Source organism: Mustela nivalis (assembly GCF_964662115.1).
Source record: "Mustela nivalis genome assembly, chromosome: 19".
Classification (NCBI taxonomy): domain Eukaryota; kingdom Metazoa; phylum Chordata; class Mammalia; order Carnivora; family Mustelidae; genus Mustela; species Mustela nivalis.
Genome location: NC_139038.1, coordinates 7,595,272 through 7,615,231, shown reverse-complemented (window position 1 = coordinate 7,615,231; position 19,960 = coordinate 7,595,272). Strand labels below are relative to the sequence as shown.

Sequence of the window (19,960 nt, the reverse complement as noted above, 5' to 3'; positions counted from 1 at the left end):
TTTTCTTTTTTTTTTTTAACTTTCTTTTAAAAGAAAGAGACTTGACCTGTGTGTCCTTAGCGTATGTATATGCCAAAGGAAAATTGTTTATGAAGAAGGAGAGGTTGGGGTGACTGGATGGCTCAGTGGATTAAGCATCCAACTCTTGATTTTAGCTCAGGTCTCGATCTCAGGGTTGTGAGTTGAAGCCCTGTGTTGGGCTCCACTCTGGGCATGGAGCCTACTTTAAAAAAAAAAAAAAAAAAGAAAGAAAGAAAAAGGAGAAATTGAAGGGAATGAGAAGAGAGCCACAGGCCTTACTCTTAGAAAGGACACTTTAGCCTTTGAGATTAGAAGGAAGGAAGATAAAGCATGGATATAGATTTATTTATTCTTTTAACCATAGGTTTTTTTTTTTTTTAAGAATTTATTTATTTATTTGTCAGAGAGAGAGAGAGAGCAAGAGCGAGCACAGGCAGAGTGGCAGGCAGAGTCAGAGGGAGAAGCAGGCTCCCTGCGGAGCAAGGAGCCCAATGTGGGACTCGATCCCAGGACGCTGGGATCATGACCTGAGCCGAAGGCAGCTGCTTAACCAACTGAGCCACCCAGGCGTCCCTTAACCATAGTTATTAATGCCTTATGTTCTATTCCAGGCAGCGTGCTAGGTATTAGAAATACAGTGGTGAACAAATTAGATAATCCTTTCTTTCATAGAACTCATGGTTTTAGTGTATTAGGTAATAAAGAACTATAAGTTATAACCATGGTAATTTGGGGAAATTTTATTTTATCACTATTATTTTTTTAAAAATTTATTTATTTATTTATTTGACAGAGAGATAGCACAAGTAGGCAGAGCAGCGGGCAGAGGGAGAGGGAGAAGCAGGCTCTCCACTGAGCAGGGAGCCCGATGTGGAGCTCAATCCCATGACCCTGGGATCACGACCTGAGCTGAAGGCAGCCACTTAACCGACTGAGCCACCCAGGCGCCCCTATTAAATGATTTTTAAAAGATTTTATTTATTTGACAGACAGAGAAAGACAGAGAGAGAGGGAACACAAGCAGGAGGAGTGGGAGAGGGAGAAGCAGACTTCCTGCTGAGCAGGGAGGCCGATGCGGGGCTCTATCTCAGGACCCTGGGATCATGACCTGAGCCGAAGACAGATAACAACTGAACCACTCAGGAACCCCAATTTTGGGAAATTTTAGAATGAGAAATAAAAGAGATTAAATGATATGTTAGTATGTTTAAATTTTTGAAAATAAATACAGTTAACAATTGGAGAAAACAGGCTTGCATCAAAAACGGACTTGTACATACTTGAAAGAAAACTCTGAAAAAGAAAAAAAAAAAAGAAAAAGAAAACTGTAGACATCACACAGGATAGTCCAAAGCAATAAACTTCTCTTGTTATAATGACATGGTAACATAAGGAGCTGGAAGTGTAAGTCTCCTGTGGGCAGTTGGGTGGTCTGGGTGGTGGTGGTCCATCTCCCTCACCTCTTGGTATTAGGGAAGGATTGGATTTTCCCTGGGAAATGGAAAATCCACTCCTTTTAGGCAGTTGAGTTGAATTGTGATTGTCATGAATGTGTAAGCCTCTGGCTATAAACGACTGGTCTTCCTGTTTCTGCCAGTTGCCAGGGACAGGTGAGTCCTCCTGAAGTAGGAAAGAGAAAGGGAAGTATCTAATAAATACAGTTCGTTTGTGTGAAGTGAGGGAAAAGGATAGAGTGTCATCGCAGGAAATAAGGGAGACCTAATCAAGACTGGGCCAGTCAGGGAATGCAGCTGCCTGTAGGTAGATGGCCGTTGAGCTTAAATCTGAAGGAGGAGCAGGAGTAGGAGAAAGAGTTTAGGGAGAGTACAGTTTGGTATAATCCAGGCATTAAAAGGATCGTGATTGGAGTTCAGAGAGCAAGGGGAAGCAAGGCAGGAAAGTGGATCTGGATGAATGTACAAAGTGAAGATTTTATCCTCCATGCAGTGGGAAGCCACAGACAAGTCCTCCCCAGGGGAGTGATGTCATCAAATTAATGTTTTAAAAGACTCCCTTTGGTGATTCATTGGAGAATGAAGTATGTAGGGACAAGAGTAGACGAGTGAGTCCTAGGATTAGTACTTCGGTGGCTTGGATGAGGATGATGAAAGTGGAAACAAAAGTGGATGGTTTTACGATATGTTTTAGAGGTGAACTTGTCAGAACTTGGTAATGAATTGGATATTGTGTGAGAGAGAGGCGAGAGTATGTTAAAGATGATTGGTTTCTGGTTTGAGCAGTTACATGAGAGAAGGTGGGGAAAAGTGGAGGAAGACCACATTTATGGGATAAGATCAAGCATTTGGGTTTGGGCCTGTTAGGTTTGAGATCTTTGTGAGACGTCCAAATGGTGATGTCGAAGAGCGAGGTGGCTGTGGGAATCTGGAGCTCAGAACAAAAGTCGGAAGTATTATACATCTGTGTATGGTTGGGTGTGGAGATGGGTCTCAAACCTGTAGGAATGCGTGAGCTTGTCTTAGGAGAAAGTGTAGCATAGGAGTGAAGGCCCATGACTGGGCTTTGGAACCCCAACATTTGGAGACTGAGTGGAGAAGGAGGAGGAAGCTGCCAGAAAGAGGGGGTGAGGGAGAAATGGGAGGAGGGAGAATCATAGAACCCAAGGAAACGGGTGTCCACTGAAATGCTCTTAGGGTATCTGTGAGTCTGCATTATTATAGAGCTATGTCATGAGCCTTAGCCTTCTGGAGCACATCATCCTCTCTTCTAAGTTGTTTGGAAAGGAAACTTGAAAGAACTATGTGTTGCTGTCATTGGAAATTTTATCCCAAGCCACATAAACACCTAATTCTACATCATTAGGATGACTTTTCCCCAATTCATTTGCTCATGAGTATTCATTATTTTCACACCAACCATTTATTTTATTGATCTGTGTTTATTTTTAGGGTCCCTGGCCTCTTCTCCCCTTCTTTTTTGTAGTCTTTCTTGATCTCCCCTGTAAACATAAAAAAACTATTATTGGCAGCTCTTTTTGTTTTGTTTTGGTTTGTTCTGGCTTTTTTGGATGGTATTGTTCTGTTTTTATGTATACAAAGTTTCCAGATTGTATATTATCATATCAAGGACACATGATGCCCAGTACATAGTGACCAGAAGAAAACCCTGGTAAGAAGCCAGTACAGGGTGCCTGGGTGGCTCAGTGGAATAGGCTGCTGCCTTCAGCTCAGGTCATGATCTCAGGGTCCTGGGATCAAGTCCCACATTGGGCTCTCTGCTCAGCAGGGAGCCTGCTTCCCTCTCTCTCTCTCTCTCTGCCTGCCTCTCTGCCTACTTGTGATCTCTCTCTCTGTCAAATAAATAAATAAAATCTTAAAAAAAAAAAAAAGAAGCCAGCACAGAAGGTTCTAGCATACCTGGGCCCGCTGGGCCAGTGCAGAGTCCTGACACCATGTCCATCAGCCCAGAGGCAGGGCTGGCTTGGTGGGTACCTTCACAGGAGGTCTATGCCTGAGCCAGGTCCGCAGGGCCTCTCTGTGAATTGCCCAGCAGTATTCACCTCTAACTCCAAATCATAGTCTTTTTCTTTCGGTCCTTGTTCAACTCTCTCTGGTTGCTGAGGCAGAAGATAAAGATCTGTTTGGGCTGGGTGTTCTCACCATCGTGGGTTGGGGGTGGTGGCAGCCATGGGCTGCTCAGGAGTTCAGCATGGAAGAAGGGAGGCCCCAGGTGACCTGGCTGCCTGTCACTCACTGCCTGTCACTCACCAGCAGCAGTGGAGGCATGGGTCTCAGAGGCCCACGGTGGCTGCTGTGGTGCCACACACACATGCGTGTTCCAGGCTCTACAGCTGTCTTTTCAGACTAATGTATCATTCCCAACCAGTACTTTTTTCTTCAAAATAAAATAATTCAGAATGTGATACATAGTATGAGCTACTTTGAAAGGACCCAAAGGTAAGTCAGCTGCTTCTCTGAGGGCTGATGGAAGACATCCCTTATGCTTAGGCATGGAAGGTAAAACTTGACAGAGGGCAAGCGAACTTACTGGAGAGACTTATTGGTTGATATTATTAATTGTGATGGTATGGTGTAGACCCATGTGCCTGGTAATGTGACATTTCCCTAGCAATGCTCAGTTGAATGAATGTAGGCACAGGAAAGGTAGAATGTGTTCACTCAGGGTTGTGTTTGGCCAGCTGGGTGGGAAGAAGAACAGAGGACAAGGGAGTTGAACCTCAGGAGTCAGTCCTGAGTAAGTATGGTGAAGAAAGGAGGTCACTACTAGACTGGGTAGAAATTAGGGGCCAGTGGACTGGTGATCTAGATAAAATGAAAGTTCCTTAGCAGCCTTTGAGCAAGTGAGGCGGAAGGATGGGGCATTTTTATCAGGGAGGGGTGCTTGGACAAGTGGTTCCGGGGTGTGTGAGGTCACCACGGATGACTGAGTGGGGCGTGCAGGAGGGGAGTGCATCATGGAAGTGAAGTGCATCGCTGAGGTAGCCTGGAGGAAAAGGTCAAGGAACTCAGAGAATGGAGTGCTTCTTTGAGGTACCCCTGTGAGAACAGTAGTCATCTGGAATGGGGGCAGGAGGTGGAGAGGAGGAGAAGGCTAAACCAGATGCCAGCATCTTTTCAAGGGGGATGAGAGGGCAGTATAATCCCATGACATGGATCTCAAGGAAGGAAGGGTTTTTTTTTTTTAATTTTTTATTTTTTATAGGAAGGAGGATCGTAATGGTCTGGAAGTGGTGATGAGTAAGGATGATGCTGACCCCACTTTCTGGCCTGGGGTGTGAGAGAGGGAAGAGACTCCACGTTGAGGGCTGTGGGTGGGTGGGGTTGGGTAGGGGCATTGTCATTAGTGCGTCACCAGGATTTGAAAAGGAGATGGATGTTCAGAGAAGAAGTTGAAGATATGTGGACTTTTTGTTGCTCTTGTCTAGAATTCCACAGAACATAGTGGAGGAATTTAGGACGGAGAGAGGAGAGCCTTTGAGGGGCATTGAGTCAATTTAGTAGATGTTGGGATAAAGAAAGCTGGGGATAAGGGTTTGGAAGTTAACGGATGAAAGGAATGCTTGGCCTCTGAGCAAGGCCTGAAGTGAATAGTTGGTTGAGTTGGTAGGCTTATCTCTGTGTTTTGGAAGGGGTTAAACTCATGGCTTTTGGTCCCAAAGACTACAACGTGGTGATTTGGTGACGGATAAATCAGCTGGGATTCACATTGGAACTCTGGATGTTGTACACAAGCTGGTTAGCCCTTCAAAAGAACTTTTCAGTAGTGACAGGCCAGCAGAGAATGAGGCACTAGCCAGAAAGATGTTGGCCAGACTTTTTAAGAACTGTCAATACAGAAAACGCTCCTTTTCTCCTTGGGGGAAGGAGAGATTAATAGTTTGGTACAGGAGAAAGATAGATGTGTGAGACCAGGGGCCCGAATTTCACTCTGCCACCAATTTAGACTGATCTTCGGCAAGTCGATTATCTTCTCTGAGCTTAGTTTTCCCACTTACAAATCTAGGACTAGACTAGTTGATTCCTAAGGCCACGCGATTTTGAAGATACATTGATTTTAGTTGGACTGAAGAAGGAAGGGCATATCTTTGTTTCATTTCAGTTTTGTTTTTTTTTTCTCCTTGCAGGTCAATGTCTTGTCTGGGTCCAATGTTCTTCCCCAAACTGTGAGAAGTGGAGGCGGCTTTGTGGGAACGTTGACCCCTCAGTGCTTCCAGATAATTGGTCCTGTGACCAGAATACAGGTAGAAAGGACTGGAGATTTTTTTCTTCTTTTTAGTTTTTAGTGGTTCTTCCCCTTTCTCTGTATGTATCCCTTAGATTAAAGATGTCATAGATGTAGTTATAATTCTAGGGGTCTCTGTAGTGTTTGGGAGAGAGGAAGCGATCATCCTGTCGTATCAAGATGAATATGGCATAATGGGCTAGAAGCAGACACCCTGTAGAGTTATGTTGTGGGAATGGACTGGGATCTAAATGTAGATTCCGAGTGAATTCCCCATTCTTCAGTACTAGTCTGACCCGGTTGGTCTTGATTAGATTGTTGGTATTGGGTGGGTGGATAAGAAGGAATATGGGGCATATGGGGGGAAAGCAAATGAGAGTGAATGTTTGAAACCACTTGGAAGAGATTATGATGATCTAGCCCAGCCCAATTAGTCTTACAGATGAGATTACAGAGTCTCAGAGAAAGGACCGTCATGATGTTATGTAGATGGAAGCAGGGTGAGGGAATATGGGATATAGGCAGAAGTTTGGGATCTCTGTAAAGTACAAGGAGGCAGCACTCCTCCTCTAGCTCTAGTTGCCTTTCCTCCAGGGGTCTTTGTTCTTCCTCCATGCCTGCCTCCCACCAGGCCCGTCTCCCAGATGCCCTTTTGATCCCCACCTGCTGCACATTCCTGTCCTCTCTCCTGCCCATCCAGATTTTTCCCCGATGGGGTTCTTTTTCCTTCCCTTCATTCCTTCTCTCTTTTGCCAGACTCGAGGTATAATCGCTGTGACATCCCGGAGGAGTCCTGGACAGGGCGTGAGAGCGATGTCGCCTATGCCTCCTACATCCCAGGATCCATCATCTGGGCCAAGCAATATGGTTACCCCTGGTAGGGCACAATGGCACAGTCAGAGAACCCTTCATGAACTTGGAAGTGGTAGATTCAAGCAGAGAGGGAAGGAAATGGAGAGCACTTTTAACGCAGATGAGACCTGCCTTAGAAAGAACATGGGATGAAGGGAGAGAGAAAGTACCAAGCCCTGGTGGGTTTGAAAGAATGCATTTTCTAGAGGTTTCACAGTGGAGGTGGTATCTCCCTAGAAAAAAAGGCTACCAATTCTACTCTGAGTAGGTAGAAAAAGGAAGGTGGCTTTAAGTCGTTGTTTAAACATTGAGATATGACAGGTATATAAAGTAGAGAGAATGACGAAGTGTAGGAGAGTTTCTTCTTTAGAGATGTCCCTAATCAGAAGATTTTTTTCCTCAGGGTTGATGGAAGGCCTATTCTTACTAGGAAGACTTTGAGCTTCTTTGTACACGATAGAGGTCACTTTAGTCATTTGGTAGACTATTCAGGGAGATCCACAAGGGGGTGATGTCCATCTTTGAGAGTCCTTTTTTTTTTTTTTTTTTTTTCAAAATCTATTTCCCCTTTCTATACATATGTATTGTTGAGTTTGTGCTGTGTTCTTCTAAACCGTTCCTCTTATATTCCTAAACCTGAGTGTCTTCTCCAGGTGGCCAGGCATGGTAGAATCTGATCCTGACCTGGGGGAATATTTTCTTTTTGCTTCTCATCTTGATTCCCTGCCGGTGAGTTTTCCTGGCTCAGGCCAGAGTAATGAGCAAATCCGTCCTATCAGGTGTACAGAGTTAGACATAGCCAGCAGACATCAGCAGAAATAGACACTTACTTAGAGTGACAAAAACAGAAATAACTACCCACATGTAGAAATAAACTTGTATCTAATTAAATATTTAACCATTAGGGTGCCTGCTGGGCTCAGTTGTTAAGCGTCTGCCTTATGGCTCAGATCATGATCCCAGGGTCCTGGGATCGAGCCCTGCATCAGGCTCCCTGCTCAGCGGGGAGCCTGCTTCTCCGTCACCTACTCCCCCTGCTTGTGTTCCCTCTCTCGCTGTGTCTCTCTCTGTCAAATAAATAAAAATCTTTATAAAAAAATAAATATTTAACCATCACTAGGACATTTGTGGTTCTGATAAATGTGCTTTGGTTAGGGTTTCTGAGGTCAGGCTGGAAGCAGCAGACTGAGGTGGACTAGTTGGGTCAGGTTCATGGCATCAGAGGAGGACCAGCACCTCCTTCCTTTTATGAATCCTCAGTTCTTCCACCACCTTTTCTGGCTAGAGGCCCAAAGCAAGGAGAAGGACTAGAGGCCATAAGAAAACCAATTTTTTTTTTTTTTTTAAATTTTAGTCTAAATACCACGTGACATTTTTTGGAGAAACAGTCTCTCGTGCCTGGATCCCAGTCAACATGCTGAAGAACTTCCAGGAGCTGTCCCTGGAGCTAGCCAGAATGGTAAGCAACCCTTGGTGGTAATACAGGGAATCTGAAAACTGGATCTGTCCTTTATTTAACCTTTATTTAACCTGATTTTCTCCCAGGGGAAGCTATGTTGGGAGAAAGTCCCACGTCTGATCAAGTGTGCAAGGGTGAAGTTATTCACGAGGGACTCTATTTTCTACTATTGTTGCAACAGGATAAAGATTTTTCTTAGTCTCCTTCCTTGCCTGCAGGCAGGGAGTCTTCCTCAAGAGGGCAGTTTTCTACAGTTTAGTCCAGTCAGGTGTGGTGGAAATGAGAGCACATACCAACTCAGGATTTCTCAGTCTTGGTACCATAATTCTTTGTTGTGGAGGCCTGTCTTATATATTTTAGCATGTTTAACAGCATCCCTGGGCTCTTCTGGCATCTAGCCAAGGGATACTCCTGCCCCTGGCCTCAGTTGTGACCACCATAAAAAACTGTTTCTAGACATCACCAAATATCTTCTGGGAGGCAAAAACCTCCCCTGGTTGAGAACCAATGAATGAACTAAATAATGTTTCCTGCCTATAAGCTCTTTGGTTTCAACCAGCCTTTAAAATGAGCATAGGTCCGGCCCCTCTGGGGGCCTTAAAAAATCAGGCAGTATTAAACCAAGCATCTGGATTTGAAGAAGTTTATGAGAAGCTTAACAGTGGAATCACTTGAGCTCCTTTAATCTTGCCTCTCCAAATGTACATGGGATTTACTGTGGAGAGGACGCCAAAATATTGGTTGACTGTATTGCTAGCAATTGATAACAGGTTTGTTATGGGGAAATAAAGGGAGATTATGTCTCTAAGCGCAAAATATTAAGAATAGGAGTATCGTATCAATACCAGGAACTGGAAATAAACATGTTTAAAGATCCTGTCTGGTGAGTGGAAGTATGTTGGAGTCACTTCTTTAATATTCATCATTGACTTTAATCTTCTGTTTCAGAAAAAGTGCAGGAACAAGGACTGCAACCAGAAACTGGGAGCAGCCCTGATGATGGCTCAAGAGGCAGAACAGATCAGTATTCAGGTGGGAGAACGTTCAGACCACACACCTGCTCCACTTTGGGACTTGGGACACAAAGCAAACCATATACTCTGTACTACAGAAAAGTGGCTTGTCTTTCCCCATCATCCAGTCTTAGTCTTAGAATTAGTCTTTGCTTCCCAGGTCAGATTCCCTTGACTCCTTAAATCACTTATTCTTTCCCCTACCCTTGGACAAATAGGATCCTCTCTCATCCCACAGAGAGACATTTTGTAGTAGGAGGCATCCTAGCTCCCTATTTAACTTTAGATCTCAGATGAATGTGTCTTAACCTCTCTTTTATGCAGGGTCAGTGTTTATCCTCAAATTCTGCCTTTGGGGGTGTGGTGGAGAATGACAGACTGAATTCTTTAAAAAAGTGGAAAAAAGAGATTATAATAATATAGCATATAATTATATAACATAATATAAAAATAATGTAAAGATAATATTAAAATATATTATATAGTCGATCTTCACAGAAATTGAGATAAACAGAACACAAACTTCAGATAAAAATGGTATAGAATATGAATATAAAGTCCATAACTAAAGTCTTAAAGGCAGAGGGCAAAAATCATCCCCGGGAGATAGTGGTTGATGCTTTTATTTCTTGGTTCCCTTAGGAACGGGTTAATTTGTTTGGTTTCCGGAGCCGATATAATGGATCTGACAGAAGTGGGGAAGGAAAAGGTAGGATCAGTAGGAGGATGAGGACTAGAGAGGGAGGGGAGGAGAGGCCACAGAGAGGGAGGTCCTTCATGAGGGCAGCAACTGAACCTTTATTTTGTATCCAATGTCATCCACCTAGTTCTGGATTCTCTAATAGGAAGCTGTCCATGAATGCCATTGACCGAGTGTCCAGGGTGGGGTGGATGGGGGAAGAGGAATGGAGGGAAAAAGGGAGTGGGGAGGGAGGGTGCGTGTTGAAGAGTGATGGGACTTTGGAAAAGGTGGAGCTGTGATACTCTAGGGCCATGTTTTATGGAAAAAAGACCACTGGGACGTGAAAGGCAGAGTTAGAAGACTGCTTCTCCGGGATTAGCACTTTTAACTCATCATCTAATTTATTGGATCCGTTCTTTAGCTTTTCCTTCCTATTCCTGTTCTAGACTTAAGGCTCTCTGGGGCTAGCAGCCCAGATTCCTGCCAGGGGAAAGAAGAGGAAGATTCAGAGTTGGAGGCGGAGGAGTTGGAGGAGGAGGAAGAGAAAAAAGTAAGATTGATCAAGATTTGATCTTGAGGATGGGCTTTTAGGAGATTCCTGTAGGACATCTGGTTGGCACGGGTTTCTATTTAGTAGGGAACCATCCTGTGCCTACCTTAGGGTGGCGCTCACTAGCTGGTCTTATCTCTCAGGGGTCTTCAGGGAAGGCGACTCTCTTCTTTCCTCAGTTACTCTAATATCTCACATTTCCAGGAACTTATTTCTTGATGATCATCTCAGATCTTAATGTAGTGGTTTGCTTCTTCTTGGAGCCATTTCAGAGAATAGCAGTTTGCCTCTCTTCACTGTCTGTCTTCCCTTGTGTGGACCCTTAATCTTAATCTTAAATGGCTTAATATTCATTCACTTGCCTCCTTATGCTTTTTTTTTAAACATATGAAATATAGATTAAAAAAAAATTTTTTTTAAAGATTTCTTTATTTGAGAGAAAGAGAGACTGTGTGTGTGTGGGACAGAGGGGCAGAAAGAGAGGGAGAGAGAATCCCAAGCAGACCCCCTGCTGAGTGCAAGCCCAATGCAGGACTTGATCTCATGACCCTGAGATCGTGACCTGAGCCAAAACCAAGAATTGGATGCTTTAACCCACTGAGCCACCCAGGCGCCTGAGCCTGAAATACAGATTTTTAAAAAGTACTTAAAAAGACTTTTTTAAAGGGTGGTTTTAGGTTCCCAGCAAAATTGAGAGAAAAGTACAGTGAGTTCCCGTATGCCTCCTGCCTGCACCCATGCATAGCCTTTCCCATTATCAACACTCCCTGCAGAGTGGTGTGTCTGTTTGTTGATGAACCTACACTGGCACATTGTAATCACCCGAAGTCCATTGTTTACATTAGAGTTCAGTCTTGGAGTTGTTATATTCTGTGGATTTGGACAAATATAGACAATATGTGTATATCACTGTAGCATCATACAGAATATTTTCACAGCCCTAAAAATCCTGTGTGCTCTACCTATTCACCCCTCTCCCTGCCACCCCTGACAACACCTGATCTTTTTATTGTTTCAGTAGTTTTGTCCTCTCAAGAACGTCATACGGTTGGAATCATGCATGTATATGCTTTTCAGACTGGTTTCTGAGAAATATACATTTAAGTTTCCTTTGTGACTTTTCATGGTTGGATAGCTTGTATCTTTTTTTTTTTCCTCTGAATTTTTCCATTTTCTGGATGTGCCATATTTATTTATCCATTCACTTACTGAAAGACATCTTCGTTACTTCCAAATTTGGACAATTATGAATAAAGCTGCTATGAACAGCTGCATACAGGTTTTTGTGAGAACATAAGCTTTCAGCTCCTTTGGGTAAATACCAAGGAGCTTGATTGCTTGGATTGTATGGTAAGAGGATGCTTAGTTTTGTAAGAACAGACTGTCTTCCAAAGTGACTATATCATTTTGCGTTCCTATCAGCACTGAATGAGATTTTTTTTTTTTTTTTGACTGAGAGAGATCAGAAGTAGGCAGAGAGGCATGCAGAGGTGGGGGTGGGACGCAGGCTCCCCGCTGAGCAGAGAGCCCGATGTGGGGCTCGATCCTAGGACCCTGGGATCATGACCTGAGCTGGAGGCAGAGGCTTTAACCCACTGAGCCACCCAGGTGCCCCTCATTGTTGTTTTAATTTGCATTTCCCTGATGACATATGATCTGGAGCATCTTTTCATAATCCCATTGGCTGTATCTATATCTTCTTTGGTGACGTGCCCACTAAAGTGTTTGGTCCATTTATTTAATTGGGTAATTTTCTTTATTGTTGAGTTTTATGAGTTGTTTGTGTTTAGATAACAGTCCTCAATCAAATGTGTCTTTCACCAATATTTTCTCCCAGTTGGTGGCTGGTTTCCTCATTCTCTTCCCATTGTCTTTTGCAGAACGGATGTTTTTAATTTTAATGAGGTTAGTCTGTTAATTGTTTCTTTCTTGGATCATGCCTTTGGTGTTGTATATAAAAGGTCATTGCCATACCCAAGGTTATCTACCTTTTCTTCTATGTTATTTTCCAGGAGTTTTATAGTTTTACATTTTTTACATTAGATCTATAAATACATTTTGAGTAAATTTTTGTGAAGGGTATAAGGCCTATGTCTAGGTTCATTTTTTTGCATGTGGATGTCTGGTTTTTCAATCATATTTGTTGAAAAGACTGTCATTGCCTTTGCTCTCTTGTCAAAGATCAGCTGACTGTTTTTATGTGGGTCTATTTTGGGGCACTCTATTCTGTCTCATTGACCCCCAATTTTTTTTTTTTTTTTTGCCAATTCTACATTGTCTTGATTACTGTTGCTTTATAATAAGTCTTAAAGTTGGCTAGGGTCAGTCCTCCGGCTTTGTCCTTCTTCAATATTGTGTTGGCTATTCTGGGTCTTTTGCCTTTCCATATAACTGTAGAATCAGTTTGTTGATACCTACAAAATAACTTGCTAGGATTTTGTTTGGAATTGCATTGACTCTATCAGGCTGGGAGACATTAACTGTTGATAATAATGAACTTTTCCTATCCACAAACATGGAATATCTGTTTAATTCTTTGATTTTATTAATGAGAAATTTTGTAATTTTACTCATATAGATCTTGCACATATTTTGTTAAAATTATACCTAAGTATTTAAATTTTTTGGTGCTACTACACGTGGGATTGTGTGTGTGTTTTTTTTTTTAAATTTTTATTTATTTGTTTGACAGAGATCACAAGTAGGCAGAGAGGTAGGCAGAGAGAGAGAGAGGAGGAAACAGATTCCCTGGCGAGCAGAGAGCCCGATTCGGGGCTTGATTCCAGGACCCTGGGATCATGACCTGAGCCGAAGGCAGAGGCTTTAACCCACTGAGCCACCCAGGCACCTTGTGGTATTGTGTTTTTAATGTCAAATCCCACTTGTTCATTGCTGGTATATAAGAAAGTGACAGACTTTTATATATGAACATGCAGCCTACTATTAATGTTTGTTAGTTCTGGAGTTTTTGATGATTCTCTTGGATTTTTCTATTTGGTGATTATGTTATCTACAAACAAAGACAGTTTTACAGTTGATCCTTGAATAGGTTTGAACTATGTGGTTCCACTTATAGGTGGATTTCCCCCCATAAATATAGTGCAGTATTGTAAATACATTTTCTCTTCCTTATGATTTGAATATTTTCTTTTCTTCACCTTTATTGTAAGAATATGGCATATAATACATATAATGTACAAAATACATGTGAATCATCTGTGTTATTGATAAGGCTTCCAGTCAAGAGTAGGCTATTAATAGTTAAGTTTTGGGGGAGTCAAAAGTTATATACAAATTTTCCACTGTGTGAGGGGTCAGTATCCCTAACCCCTGCATTGTTTAAGGGTCAACCGTATTTCTTCCCAATATCTATATCTTTTATTTCTTTTTGTCTAACTACATTACTTAGAACTTCCAATATAGTGTTGAAAAGGATTGAGGAGAGGGAACGTCCTTCCTTTGTTCCTGATCTTAGGGGGAAGTCTTCTCGTTTCTCAGCATTAAGTATGATATTAGTTTTTTTTTAAGATTTTATTTATTTATTTGACAGAGAGAGAGAGAGAGATCACAAATAGGCAGAGAGCAGGCAGAGAGAAAGGGAGGAACAGGCTCCCCACTGAGCAGAGAGCCCTATACAGGGCTTGATCCCAGGACCCTGAGATCATAACCTTAGCCGAAGGCAGAGGCTAAACCCACTAAGCCACCGAGGCACCCCCAATTTTAGTTTTTTTGTAGATGTTCTTTGTCAAGTTGAGGAAGTTACCCTCTCCTCCTTGTTTACTGAGAGTTTCGACCATGAATGGGTATTGGATTTTGTCAAACACTTTTTCTGTATCTATTGTTATAATCATGTGATTTTTCTTTTTTAGCCCACTAATGTGATGGATTACATTCATTGATTTTCAAATGTCAGAGAAGTCTTGCATGCATTGAATGAATCCCATTTGATCACGGTATATACTTCTGTTTGTACATTGTTGGATTTAATTTAGTAATATTTTGTTGAGGATTTTTGTATCTCTTTTCATGAGATACATTGGTCTGTGGTTTTCTTGTAATGTCTTTGTCTGGTTTTGTAATGGTGGCCTCATAGAATTAGGAAATATTGTCTGCTTCTTTTCTCTGAAAGAGGTTATGGAGAATAGGCACAATTTCTTCCCTAAATGTTTGGTGGAATTCACCAGTGAACCCATAAGTCTGGTACTTTCTGTCTTGGAACGTTGACTACTAGTTACTGATTCAATTTTGTTAATAGATATAGACCTATTCAGATTGTCCGTTTCTTCTTGTGTGAATTTAGACAGATTATATCTTTTAAGGAATTGGTCCATTTCCTCTTGGTTATCAAATTTGTTTGCATAGAATTATTTGTAGTATTCCTTTATTATACTTTTAATGTTCATGGACTCTAGTATATTTTCCAATATTACTAATTTGTTTCCTCTCTCTCTTTTTCTTAGTTTGACTAGAGGCTTATCAGTTTTATTGATCTTTTTAAAGAATCAGCTTTTTTGTTTCATTGATTTTCTCTACGAATTTCCTGTTCTCATAACCTCATCAATTTCTGCTCCAATTCTTATTATTTCTTTTCTTCAGCTCACTTTGTATTTAACTTACTCTTCTTTTTCTAGTTTCCAAAGACTGAAACTTAGACTGCTGATTTTAGGTCTTTCTTCTTTTATTTTTTAAAAAGGTATTTATTTATCTATCTATCTATCTATCTATCTATCTATCTATTTATTTGACAGAGATCACAAGTAGGCAGAGAGGCAGGCGGAAAGAGAGGGAGAGGGAAGCAGGCTCCCTGCTGAGCCGAGAGCCTGATGCTGGACTCTATCCCAGGACCCTGAGATCATGACCTGAGTCGAAGGCAGCGGCTCAACCCACTGAGCAACCCCAGCGCCCCTAGGTCTTTCTTCTTTTCTAATGTATGTGTTCAGTGCTAAATTTTCCTCTAAGTACTGCTTTTGTTGTGTCCCATAAATTGTTTTCTTTTTCATTTAGTTTATATTTTACATTTCTTTTAGTTCAGTATCTTGTGATTTCTTCTTTGACCCATGTGTTACTTAGAAGTGTGTTTTTTAATCTTTATTATTTGGGGACTTTTTAGTTATCTTTCTGTTACTAATTTCTTGTTTAACTCTGTTGTGGTTTGGGAGCAGACACTATGATTTCTATTCTTTTAAGTATGTTAAATTTTGTTTAAGTTTTGTTTTATGGCTCAGAATGCGATCAGTCTTGGTGAATGCTCCATGTGAGCTTGAGAAGAATATGTATTCTGCTGTTGTTGAATATAACAAAGTAATTTGTAGATGTTACTTATATCCAGTTGATTGGTACTGTTGTTGAATTCAACTATGTCCTTCCTGATATTCTAACTGTGTCCGTTTTTGTTTTTCATTCTTTTCCAGCCAAGTGTTTGGGTCTTTAAAAAAGATTTTATTTTTTAACTAATCTCTACATACAGTGTGGGTCTTGAACTTACAATCCCCAAGATCAGGAGTCTCATGCTCTACCAGCTGAGCCAGGCAGGCACCCCTCAAATGGTTTTTTGTCTTGTTTTGTTTTGTTTTGTTTTTAGAGAGAGAGAGAGAGAGACAGTGTGTGTGCAAGTGGTGGGGAAGGGCAGAGGGAGAGGGAGAGAGAGAATCTTAAGCAGGGTACATGCTCAGGGTGGCCTCCGACTCAGGACTTGATCTCCTGACCTTGAGATCATGACCTGAGCCAAAACTAAGAGTTGGATGCTTAACCGACTGGGCCACACAGGTGCCCCTCCCCACCCCACAAGTGGCTTTAACTGAGCATTTCATAGGATTCCATTTTCTCCCCTTCCTTAGCATATCAGGTAAAGTATTCTTTTTCTTTGGCTTCTTCCAAGGCTTTTTCTTTTTCTTTTTTTTTTTCCTTTTTTTAAAAGTTATTAAATTCCAGGTAGTTAACATATAGTGTAATATTAGTTTCAGGTGTACTATCTAGTGATTCAGCACTTCATACATCATCAGTGCTCATCACAAGTATATTCCTTAATCTGCAGGGCTTTTTCCTTATCTTTGATCTTCTATAGTTTGAAAATAACACACCTGCATGGGGCTGTTTGGCATTTATCCTCTGGGTGTTCCCCAAGATTCCCGAATCTGTAGTTCGGTGTCTGACATTAATTTGAGAAACTTCTCAGTCATTATTGCCTTTCTTGGGTTTCTTTCTTTTTTCCTTCTCCTTCTGGTATCCCCATTGTGCCTACATTACACTTTTTACAGCTGTCCCACAATTCTTGGATATGATGTTCTTTTTTTTCTTTTCAGTCTTTTTTTTTTTTCCCCCTTTGCTTTTCAGCTTTGAAGGTTTCTGTTGAGATAACCTCAAGCTCAGGGATTCAGTCCACTAGTAAGCCCACCAAAGGCGTTTTCTTCATTTCTCTTACAGTGTTTTTGATCTCTAGCATTGCCTTTCTATTCTTTCTTAGGATTTTTATCTTTCTGCTTACATCACCCATCTGTTCTTGCATGCTACTTTATCCATTAGATCCCTTTACATTTTAATCATCTTTGGTTTCATTCCAATCTGATAATTCCATGCCATGTCCTGTTTTGATATTTGTTCTGTCTGTTCAAATTGTGGGTTTTTTAAAAAAGATTTTATTAATTTATTTGACAGAGAGAGATCACAAGTAGGCAGAGAGGCAGGCAGAGAATGAGGGAGAAGCAGGCTTCCCGCTGAGCAGAGAGCCGGATGTGGGGCTCAATCCCAGGACGACCTGAGCCGAAGGCAGAGGCTTTAACCCACTGAGCCACCCAGGCAGGCCCCCTACCCTTTTTTTTTTGCTTTTTGGTGCATCTTGTAGTTTTTTATTGATTGCCAGACACAATATACCAGGTAAAAGAAATGGTTAAATATGCCTTTATTTATTTATTTTTAGATTTCTTTATTTATTTTGGCGGGGGAGGAGGAGAAGATCACCAGTGGGGGAAGGGGCAGGGGGAGAGAGAATCTTAAGCAGACTCTCTGCTGAATGTGAAGTTTGAGTCAGGCTTGATCCCACAACCCTGAGATCATGACCCAAGCTGAAATCAAGGGTCAGACGCCCAACAAACTGAGCTACCCAGGTATCCCTAAATATGCCTTTAGTAGTGTGATGGTAAGGTCAGGGGAGGGGATGTGTTCTGTGGTCCTACTACTATGTCTCGTGTCTTTTTTTCTTTTTAAAAACATTTTACTTATTTAAGCAATCTCTGCATTCAGTGTGGGGCTTGAACTCATAACCCTGAGATCAAGAGTTGTATCCACTTCTAACTGAACCAGCCAGGCAAGCCTAGATCTCATGTCTTTAAATGAACCCATGCTCTGGACTGTGAACTTCGTGGTGTTTCTTAGTGTTTTCCCCCCATTAGGTGGGACAGGATGGCTAGAGTGGCAGGGGTTAAATATTTCTCTTCCCCCTGGACAGTCAGTCTCTGATAATATCTTGGTAGATTAGGCTGTGGTTAACTAGCTTTTCCTGAGAAAAGGCCTTTTTCAGAAGAATAGAGTGCTCGCCTATATTTCGAAATGTTGCCTTTGCTCTTCCTTCTGCCAGAAGCATGATGAGACTTTTCTCTGGTATTTTCTGTGACAGCACGGTCAGACTCCTGGAGGTCAAACCCACAAAGGTCTGGAAGCCACTGTAAGACTGGGCAACTCTGGTGTTTTTAACTCCCGTACTTGTCTGCACTGAACAATTTATTTAGTACTGTTGAGGTTTTTCTGCCCTGGAACTGGTTCTTGTGAGAAGTGCTGGTTCTTCTGCTTCTGAATCTGTGCCCTGGTAAGATATGACTTCCTGCATTTGCTTCTCTGTCTCTTCAGGACAGCGGTTTGGTGGCCCTGTGTCCTTCCCTCTTTTTTTTTAAGAATTTATTTCTTTATTTGACAGAGAGAGCACAAGCAGGCAGAGAGAGGGGGGGAAGCAGGCTCCCTGCTGAGCAAAGAGCCTGATGCGGGCTCCAGCCCAGGACCCTGAACCAAAGACAGAGGCTTAACCCAGGCACTCCGTTCTCTCTTTGATCAAAATAAAAAGAGTTGTTGATTTTTCAATCTGTTCAGTTTTTTTTACTTGTTGTTAGAGTGATGACTTCTAAACCTCTTACAGGTAGAACTGGAAACTGGAAGTCCTGAAAGAGGGTTTTCTTTTTAATTATTTTTTTGTTGAGGCAAAATTAGCCTATAACACTGTATAGGTTTCAGGGGTACAACATTATTATTTGAAATCTATATGTACTATGAAGTGATTAACACTTAAAGAGTGTAGTCATTGGTTTGATTTTTTTTTTTAAAGATTTTATTTATTTATTTATTTGACAGAGAGAAATCACAAGTAGGCAGAGAGGCAGGCAGAGAGGCAGAGAGAGAGAGAGGAGGAAGCAGGCTCCCTGCTGAGCAGAGAGCCTGATGCGGGACTCGATCCCAGGACCCTGAGATCATGACCTGAGCCGAAGGCAGCGGCTTAACCACTGAGCCACCCAGGCGCCCTGGTTTGATTTTTAATAGTTTTTTTTAATCATGTTTGTGGCCTAACTTTATTTCTTTCTCTATAAAGCTTTGTACTGACCGATACCAAACAGAATGGAAAGGAGAACAGTTTTGTCTTTGTTGTCATTGATTTAAACAGGATCAAGCTACAGGACTCAATTTGATTCCCCTAACCACTCATCATTTCCATAGCATCTCACTCTATTAAAAACACTAATTGTATGACTTCATTTATCTTTTCTTATTTTCCTCTCCCATTCTTAGGACCCAACTTTGCCCAGTCCCAAGCCAGCCAAAATTCAGACCAAAAAACCCAAGGCAAGAGGTAAGCAAGCCAGCTGGGAACAGACACATGGTACCATTGAGGCAGAGCAGAAGCAGACAGTGGGAGGGGCCTGCAGGTCACTGGATCTTACTGGCTGTCTCAGCTCTAAAATCTGCAAAAATGGTCAAGATTCCTACTAGTGTCATCAGGGAAGCTGTAGCCTCCTTGCTTCTCTGTTCTGATTATAAAATCTTAGGTTAAAGGTGGAATGAATGTCTTAAATTCTTAGCCAGGCAGGATGACTTCCTGGAGGAAGGAGGCTATGAGGAAAAACACAAGGTGAAGAAGGTCCAAGACCAAAAAAGAAGGGGGGCAGTTGGAGAGAGTGAAAGAGAGAGAGAGAGAGAAATATTTGGGGAAAAGGAGGGAACCAAGAGAACGCCCTTGATTGAGAATGAGCAGAGGACGCAGGCAGAGACTGAGGGGAGTCTATGGACCCTTGCTGAGCTGTCATTTGGAGGGAAATAAACGAATATCCTTCATGGTTGGGGGGGGGTGACGCAGGCCTAGCAAATGGACGAGATGGGACCCTGCAAAAGAAGACGATGAAGAGATCTCTGGGAAATGAATCTGCAGCTCCTCCTGTATCCATAATAGGAAGGAAAGAAGGGCATGGGAAGTCGGAGCCTGACCAGCCAGGTAAGGCTCAGAGCCTGGGCAGAGCTACGGAGGATGAGGTGCAAATCTGTGTCTCCCCTTCCTGGATCATTTTTATAACCCCTTAACTGGAACTTTTAACTTCCCGGATCATAGTTTCTCACTACTTTTAAAAAGAACAAAAATTAGGGGCGCCTGGGTGACTCTGAAGTTAAGCATCTGCCTTCAGCTCAGGTCATGATCTGCAGGTCCTGGG

General features: G+C 42.0%; 1 protein-coding gene across 7 annotated transcripts in view; it reads left to right on the top strand.

Annotated features, from left to right (window-relative positions):
• Positions 1 to 19,960, top strand: part of ZCWPW1 (zinc finger CW-type and PWWP domain containing 1) — a 33,314-nt gene that overhangs the window by 12,351 nt on the left and 1,003 nt on the right. For 5 of the 7 annotated variants that reach the window (XM_082712870.1, XM_082712874.1, XM_082712869.1 and 2 more), the window contains 9 exons: positions 5,624 to 5,740; positions 6,478 to 6,598; positions 7,227 to 7,302; positions 7,928 to 8,032; positions 8,981 to 9,064; positions 9,688 to 9,754; positions 10,174 to 10,277; positions 19,047 to 19,107; positions 19,612 to 19,746. In XM_082712870.1, coding sequence (XP_082568996.1) covers positions 5,624 to 5,740; positions 6,478 to 6,598; positions 7,227 to 7,302; positions 7,928 to 8,032; positions 8,981 to 9,064; positions 9,688 to 9,754; positions 10,174 to 10,277; positions 19,047 to 19,107; positions 19,612 to 19,746 — 870 coding nt within the window. The remainder of the gene's footprint in view (positions 1 to 5,623; positions 5,741 to 6,477; positions 6,599 to 7,226; positions 7,303 to 7,927; positions 8,033 to 8,980; positions 9,065 to 9,687; positions 9,755 to 10,173; positions 10,278 to 19,046; positions 19,108 to 19,611; positions 19,747 to 19,960) is intronic. The other 2 variants (XM_082712872.1, XM_082712873.1) reach the window with 2 other exon arrangements.